The 8598-nt window shown below is 38.9% G+C and overlaps 1 protein-coding gene across 2 annotated transcripts in view; it reads left to right on the top strand.

Annotated features, from left to right (window-relative positions):
* The first annotated feature begins 2826 nt into the window (after nucleotides 1-2826).
* onecut2 (one cut homeobox 2) overlaps nucleotides 2827-8598 on the top strand; it is a 48882-nt gene continuing 43110 nt past the window's right edge. Inside the window, exon 1 of one of the 2 annotated variants that reach the window (XM_085166102.1) lies at nucleotides 2827-4353. In XM_085166102.1, coding sequence (XP_085022228.1) covers nucleotides 3132-4353 — 1222 coding nt within the window. In that variant the 5' untranslated portion in view covers nucleotides 2827-3131. The remainder of the gene's footprint in view (nucleotides 4354-8598) is intronic. The other variant, XM_085166101.1, reaches the window with a different exon arrangement.

Raw genomic sequence — 8598 nt, 5'->3', positions numbered from 1 at the left:
TGGACATGCCCAAAACCCCTCAGGCTCTGGCTCCTTTTGCAGGAGTACCGGCTCCTCTCAGAGCCCATGGGCCAATGAAATGCCACTTTAGTATGGCGGAAAGGTTTGTGTGCCTGAATGATCCCAGGAGCTGTGTTGTCCTTCAGCACCAGTTTTCTCCTTGTGGGGTCTCCAAAGGTAAAATGGTCCAGGATGAGGGGAAAGGACTAAGTGAGATTCAGAAGACCACTTTGAAGAGAACAACAGTAGTCCCTGTTACCTTGCCCAGCCAGGGCTCTGGGTTACCAGGGGAACCTCCCTGGAGTTAAGCCTGAGGGAGGAGCTAATCGGTGAGGGCCTTTTGGCCAGGCCTTCGTCTGTGTGGCTCATTGGTCTCTGTGGGCCAACCCTTCTGTAGGCGTACCACCCTCAGGAGAGCCTGTAGGGATCTGCTGCAATTTGGATCAAGGAGCATTCAGAAATGGAGGCCTTCACAATCCAATTCTCGGTTGTAAAAAGTGGTAATTGGAACATAGAATATTTATATTCAGTGCATGAAATACCTACATTTTGTACTCTTCAGAGGGGGTGCATCACCTTGGCGACGGAGGAAAAATTGAAAAAACGTATTTTAACCCAAACAATGACTTTTGTTCAAACTTAATCTATTATATTTATCACCTAAAACTAACCTGGTAGCTTCTAATGATAATAAATATAAGAATATACATGGTGAGTCTCAATTATAGGTATCATTTTTCACATTTTGTTGCAGTCCGTTCAGATATCAGCATCAAAAAGTTGCAAAAAGACTGCTGAGATTAAACAGTGTTACAATCATGTGGTATTTTGCAAAAACATCACTTGTTTAATATCAGACAAGCATAAAGGCTCACTTCCTCTGTGCTTCACATTTTTGTCATGTGTTATTGCCTGTCCCCACACTGACGGTGAACAGTCAGAGACAGCAGGTGATGCGATGAGAGCTGAGATGAGATCAAATTTTAATGATCCCTGTGGGCAAATTGCATCTTTTGTTGCAGGAGCTGAGGAGAAAACACAGCATCCTTGGTTTGTTACAAAAAACGCACAGATTAAAGTCTTTGTTTTTTGGGTTTCACTCGCAGGAAGGCGCCAAGACAAATGCCCGCAGGATGAAGACGTGATTTAGGGAATCTGCATACTTAATGCTGAACACCTTCAGCCAAACTGGCCTTAAAGGCTCAGTTCACATTCTTATCAGTGGAAATGTTTCTTAGCCTTTATGCTCACACTCAGAAATCCATATAATGATTTTACACCACATTTATGTTAGCACTTGTAATTTTGGCTAACTATGGAGCAAGCTTTCTGTATTATTTTCAACACCTCTTTATTTAAAAAAAAAAAGAAAAACTCTTTCCTTTCCTTATTTCTAGTTTATTCAGTCATTTGTATTAAATTATTTATATGTCTAATGTAAAGCCCTATATGACATAAATAATTAAACAGATTTGTTTAGAAGGAACAATTAAATCTTGTAAAGCTGAATATGAAGGACTTCTTCATGGTGGTGTCTTAAAAATGGACAAGATGTGCCACTGAAGGCAGTGTAACATGACAGAAAGCCCCAGAACAGACAGACTCCTTCCCAATGTCAATAATGACCTTTAAGCCTTGCACTGCACAAGTACAGCACAGTCTTTACAATTTCAGAATTAATTTATCACAGTTTGTGGGAGTAATATACAAGACACGGGAGAAAATACATGCAACAGACAATACTGCAATACCATAAATTCAGGAGGAGACATGTCATACATGTTCTTGGTGACATCATTAAAATATATTAAAAAAATTAGATAAGAAAACAAGATAAATATATTCTTTATGCCAGAAGCTAGGAAAAAGCAAATAATGGTACAGCAGCCAAAACACGAAAGAAAATCTATAATTTAAAAAAAAAAAACTTAAATGAAGCAGAATATGACAAAACCAAAAATCTGAAGAAGGTAAATAAATGACATGCAAAGCAAAAAAGTGTATTTATTATAATAAGAGCTCAATAAGTAGTTATGAGATTAAAAAAAAGTAAGACAGTTGGTAAAAAAAAACCCTCTAATTTGGCTCCATAAAGTAAAATGGCTCAACAAATTTAGTCAAATATCATGTAAACAGCTCAATACAGTAAAGTAAGGAGCTTAACAAGTAAAAATCAAAATAAAATATCTTAATAGGCCATGCAAAAAGATTAGTGTAATTCAATAACATTTAAACATTTAAAGTAAAATGCTATAAATTATCATTTAAAAAGAACTAAAGCCAAATAGAGTAAAACAGCTCATTAAATACAATTAAATATTATATAAAGAACTGAATATATAATATTAAGAAGCCCACTAGCGCGATCATTATAAGACAATTATATGATGTACAGCAAAATGCCATGTAAAAGCTGAGTATCACAACGTAAGAAGATCAAAAGGTGAAAATCAGACTAAAATACAGTAAAATGTGGTGTACAAAGTTCATTGAGTAAAATATCTCAATAACTTTAATAAAAGAAAATACATAAATAGATAATTAAAATAAGCACAGAAAAGGGCAGGGGACTGGTCTTTATTTTTTAATCAAAAATGTTAAACTAGTACATAAAAATATGTATGAAGTCTTCTTTAGACCGATATCATAACAGCGGTGATCCCGCCCACAGCTGCAATCATTAAAAACGCTGATTGGCCTATCTTTCAGCCAACCACGCCCCCAGAGTCCTCTCCGTCCCTCTGATTGATCTCTTCCACCGTCAGTCACACCGTATACGAGTTCGCCTCTCCCCCTCCGCCTCCTCACCCAGCAGGTTGGGTTGAGAGGTCGGCTAGGGGACCGTGGACAGCTCCCGTCTGAGGAGCAGAGCAACACAGGAGGAGGAGAGGGCTGGATATGGGGGAGCCACCGCACAGGCCCGTATGATCGAGATAAAACACTTTTTACAAAGAGAGCGAGCTGGAGAGGCCTTAAGGAGGACCGGGGGGGAAACACACCGAGGGAGTGGAGGAAACACGGGGACACGGCTACTGACCCATCCCGGCGCATCACGGGAGAAGCGGCGAGAGAAAGGAGGAGAAGAAGGAGAGATAATTCTGCTCGACCTGATGGACTGAGAGGACAGATGAATGAAGACTGCCTACACTAACGCCTATAGATGCCTGGCCAAGGACCTGGACGCTTACGCCATGAACACGGACATGACAATGGACGGCATCGGCAGCCTGCATGGCGGGGTGGCGGTGAGCTCCGTGGCCCCTGATGCGGAGCTGATGAGCGGCCACAGCCCGCACCACGGCCGCGGAGGCTCGTCGGGACCCGGAGCGGCGGCTGCGGCTGCGGCGGCGTCCACCCTGCGGATACACCAGGACCTGGCTGCCGCCGCTGCCGCGTCCTCCCGCTCGGCCATGGTGTCCGGCATGGCCACGATTCTTGACGGCAGCGGGGAGTACCGGCCGGAGCTGTCCCTGCCGCTGCACCACGCCATGAGCGTGCCCTGCGACACCTCCTCTCCCGGGATGGGGATGAGCGGCACCTACACCACGCTCACCCCGCTGCAGCCGCTGCCCCCCATCTCCACCGTGTCCGACAAGTTCCACCATCACCACCACCACCACCACCACCACCAGCGGCTCTCCGGGAACGTGAGCGGGAGCTTCACCCTGATGCGCGACGAGCGGGGACTGCCGGGGATGAACAACATTTACAGCCCCTACCACAAGGACCACATGTCCGGGATGGGTCAGAACCTCTCCCCGGTGCTGGGCAACGGCCTTGGCTCCATCCACAACACCCAACAGGGTCTCCACAATTACGGCACCACGACGCACGGGAGCCACGACAAGATGCTGAACTTCGACCACACAGCCTCTATGCTGGCCAGAGGGGACCACCACCACCAGCACCGAGGCCTCGGCGCTCCGGCTGGCGGGATGATGCCGCACCTGAACGGAATGCACCACCCGGGACACCCGGTCGTTTCCTCGGCGGGCCACCACCCCCACTCTCACCCCCACCTCCAGTCTCCATCCCACGGGCCCGTGTTGGCTTCCACCCGGGAAAGAACGCCCTCCTCCTCGGGGACGCAGGGGGGGAACAGCTCGGGACAGTTGGAAGAAATCAACACTAAGGAGGTTGCGCAGAGGATCACGGCGGAGCTCAAGAGGTACAGCATCCCCCAGGCCATCTTCGCCCAGAGGGTGCTGTGCCGCTCCCAGGGGACCCTGTCGGACCTGCTGAGGAACCCCAAACCCTGGAGTAAACTAAAGTCAGGCCGGGAGACCTTCAGGAGGATGTGGAAGTGGCTGCAGGAGCCCGAGTTTCAGAGAATGTCCGCGCTCAGACTGGCAGGTAAGAGAGGAAAACAACCTGAGCTGCTCTGCTGCTGCTGCTTTGCTTTGATTTGTTTTTGTGCCACAGCAAGAAGAAAAAGGAGAAATCCTCCACATTAAAACAAAATATCCTCAAATGATTCCTCAGCATTTATCACTAGCTGACTTTTAATCTTCTTGCTGGCTTTATTTTGGTTGGTTTCTCTCTCTTTCTCACTCCTCGTGGCTCCTCACGCGCCACTCCAATTTAGGTGAATGGGATTTATTTAGACTCACCGGTGCTATGATTACCATTATTGATCAATAACACAAAAGGATCGATGGGAAATGACAAGGTCATGGGATTTCCCTCCAACAATCCTCCTCTTTCAGTTTCCAGTCCCTCCATGGCAGCGAGGAAAACGCTGCACTAACACAAAAAAATCTACTAGTTATTCTGCTTTAAATAACACCCAGATTAATAATAAATATATTTAAAAATCCAAGAAAATAAAACAACAATAAAACCTGCTAAACATCGCACAATATTTTTGGTATAATTTGTGGTTGTTAATGTCCATCCGCGGGTGTAAATATATATTCTCAGGGTTGAATATTCTTATAATGCTGGTGTTTTTACTGTCATTAGCTCCTTAAATGCTTATTGCATTGCGATTGCATTAGCATTTGGGTGGAGAAGTGTGATGGGGGCGTTCAGGAGGATCCGTTTTTGATTGTGTGGAGCTTGAAGCAATCAGAAAGCTGTGACATAAACACACGAAGGTCTGCAGAATCGGTGGGTCTGGTGCCCCCTCTAGTGAGGAAGCTGTTCCCTGTCCCAGCCTCTATTGTCTGCAGGAGCAGCACTAAAACGGGCCAGTTCCCCCTTTTTAAAGGTCAGGTCATGGAAAGGCTTGCATTTAATTTCACACCAAGATGTGATAAACGTTTAATGTTTCTATTGGGATTTGGTCATCTATTTATCACAACAGAGACATTTTCTTTGAATATGTAGTAATTTTAGAGTCTTAAATTATATCAAAGGTTCTTTATTTTCATGTTAAAATGTAAAGCGCAGCACAAGTGACAGCAGTATTTGTATTTACGTGGTTTAGAATACGACTTTAAACTACCCACTGCACGTCCACATCTTAATACCTGCATACTTCATAGCTTGCTTGCTGGGAGTAAATTATAGCTCCACATCATTTCAGTTTTTTTATTAAACATTTTTTTTAGTGTCTCCCACGATACAAATATGCCTTTATATTGTTTTTACATGCAAAATCAGAAAAAACAAAGAGAGGCCAGTTTATGTAAATCACATAAAAAAAAAATTTTTTTTCATGTTAATCTGAAAAAAAATATGTGTTTTTCATTAGGGCTGTATATATACATATATATATATATATATATATATATATATATATATATATATATATAGTTATAAACTGCATGATTTATGCACTGTGAGTGATTTAAAGTTACTTTTTTTTGCACAGTCATTCACACATATGACTTTTTGCTGTTTTTATATAAGTTAAAAAGGATCCCATATTGTTAAAATTGTGTCTTTACTTTCATTATGTCCCATTAAAAGCACAAATGATGAGTGTGTTACCATAAGACTTTAAATCGTTAAAATTATTCTCTTTTTGTTTGTTTTAAAAGTATATGCCAGGGTTTCTTGTGGCTTCAAAACTCATTTTGAAGTTTTAAATATGTAGATAAGTACAAATGCTTTGCATATACATAAGGGCAAAAAGTGTGTGTTACCTCACCTGATAGAAATCTTTGTATTTTCCTCTTATTTCTGACCATTTGTTAAACAAACATTAATTCAAACTTCAGTAAATTAGGCCCTGTTAAAAACACAGATTAAAAATGTTTTTCTTTAATCATAAAACTGGTGATTTTCCTTTGGAAGGAAAGTAAAAACTCTGTGCCGAGATATTTTAGGTGCAGGAAATGTGCCTTCACATTGTTTTTATGTATGCAAAATTATAATTATTCAAAAGATGAGAAAACACAAAGACAATCCAAAATATTACAAATTATTACACTTATACTAAGCATACTTTATGGTCATGGTGTCCTGGCTTAAGTGAAACGGTATTTATAGTTACCTGATGTGTGAAGTTTGTAATTATTGCATATTTAAGCTATAACCTGCATATTTTCAGTGGTGCATTCACCTTTGTTGTGTTAAACCTATAAGCTTAATTTATATATGTAGTGTCAGTGCCTCACTCTGTGTAAATATGCTTTTACATTGTTTTTATTTATGCAAAATTCCAAAGAAAACACAAATAAACATGAGATTAAAAAGTAAGAAAGAAGAGGAAATAAGGATGAAATGGATGTAAAAACTGTGTGGCAGCCCCAACAAGGATATCATTATTATTATTAGTAGTAGTAGTAGTATTTTCACTGTACTGCTTAGGTAAACCATTAAACATCAACTTTTTATGTTTCAAGTTAAAATAATAAATAGTTTTCAAAATGCATCAATTTGTATTTTAATTGTTGTTTTTTTAATTAAAAAAAACATATACCTTGTTTTTAAATTTGGGAGGCACATGGCTTTCACTTTCAAATAAAAAGAGTGACATGTGGAGCAGCAAAGTGACAGATTTGTGAAATATTCAGTCGCAGCTACTTTGGTAGCATTTCTGACTAATAGACTTAGAGTTTGGGATACTTAGGAATATTATAATCTTTAAAAACTTAAAAAAGATTCTCAGGAACAATGTCTGCTTGTATTTTGCTATCCGCTGAAATCCACTTCAGTTCTTTTGGTTGACTCAAGTTAATCAATCCCAGCTGCTTTCATAGGAGAAATAATCAGCACCGAATTAGTCTAAATAAAGAAATCTGGTAAATGCTCTGTTTTAGGGGATCACTATCTTTTTCATTTTAATTATACTCTTGATTTCAGTAGTTCTAAACAAACAAAAGTACATATAAGATACCAGAGAACAAATGCAGATTTACCTGGAAGTAGTATTAAATTAAAATCTTTGTATTAAAATGATCATTATAAGGAATTCTTACCTTTTGTATTTTATTTTTTATTCATCATTTCCAGAAATAATCACTGTAAATTGAAAATGTTCATTATAAAAGTAATAAAAACTATAACGTTTTAATAAGTTGCACATTTACATGCTTCATTATGAGTTTGTAAAATCTCCCACACAGACTAATGAACCCTCTAAAACCTGCATGATTATAAGCGCATACAGTAACACTAGGATGAAAGCATACAGCATTCAAATAATCATCTTATACATTTCTTTAAGTCACAGATAAATACATTAAATCATTTTCACCGGCTTAATGTGTTTATAGATTAGTACATTTTAAAATGTTATATCTAGTTGCTTTTATAGAGTCGGTGTAATATCCAACAATAAGTCTTCGGCATGGCTATTTTATGGGTTTTCTTTTGTTTTATACACATTTCCAGGACTTTCCATGAATATAGGATATTGATATTGGATTTTGTGGGTGAAATCAAGTAAATTGAAATTGATCCCTTTCACTCCTGGATATGTGCATTTGTCATGTGTGTGCGTCTCTTCAGTTTTTCATTCATTTATTTTTTTTCCTTTTTAATAAACTCTAGTTATCCAAAAATATAATAGATATGGTCTAATCTACTAAAATATGTTTGTTATCATACAGCCTATATGTCTTTCAATTTATATCATTACAGCTTTCTTATAATACTCATATTATCATAATATTTTAATTAGTTGTTGTTGTAATGAGATAAAAAAAAAAAAAAACACTTTATGTCAAGAAAAAAATCTACCAAATAAGAACACAAATCGAAATAAATGAGGCAAAATATACAAATGATGAATGATTGGATCAAATTTGAAATTAAAAATGTATTTATTGATCTATACAATGCATTATATACATATAACAAAATATTATTAAAAGATTTATCCAAATAACAAAAACAATTGCACTTGAGAAATTCAAATGAGTATACAGTTAATTAAAACAAACAGCTTGTTCATCAGTAATATGTCAATGTAAAGGTGTTCCTACATTTTTCCTAAAACTATATATCTTCTGTTGTTTTTCCTACTAATAATAACATCGTAACAGCATTTTATGAACTTATGTCCTCTCTTATTTTATCGCTGTGATAACCCTTTTATACCTTGTGAATGTCAGTGTTTTTGCAGGGTTTTTATTAAGAGTTTAAGAAGATTTTATCTTATTCTTAAACCTTCAGATCTGCCGTGGTTTCATCTGACACATCCTATGA

The sequence above is a fragment of the Neolamprologus multifasciatus genome, chromosome 7 (assembly GCF_963576455.1).
Source record: "Neolamprologus multifasciatus chromosome 7, fNeoMul1.2, whole genome shotgun sequence".
In the NCBI taxonomy this organism is placed as follows: Eukaryota; Metazoa; Chordata; class Actinopteri; order Cichliformes; family Cichlidae; genus Neolamprologus; species Neolamprologus multifasciatus.
The sequence above is the reverse complement of the archived record's forward strand: the minus strand, read 5'-3'. Positions and strand labels throughout refer to the sequence as shown.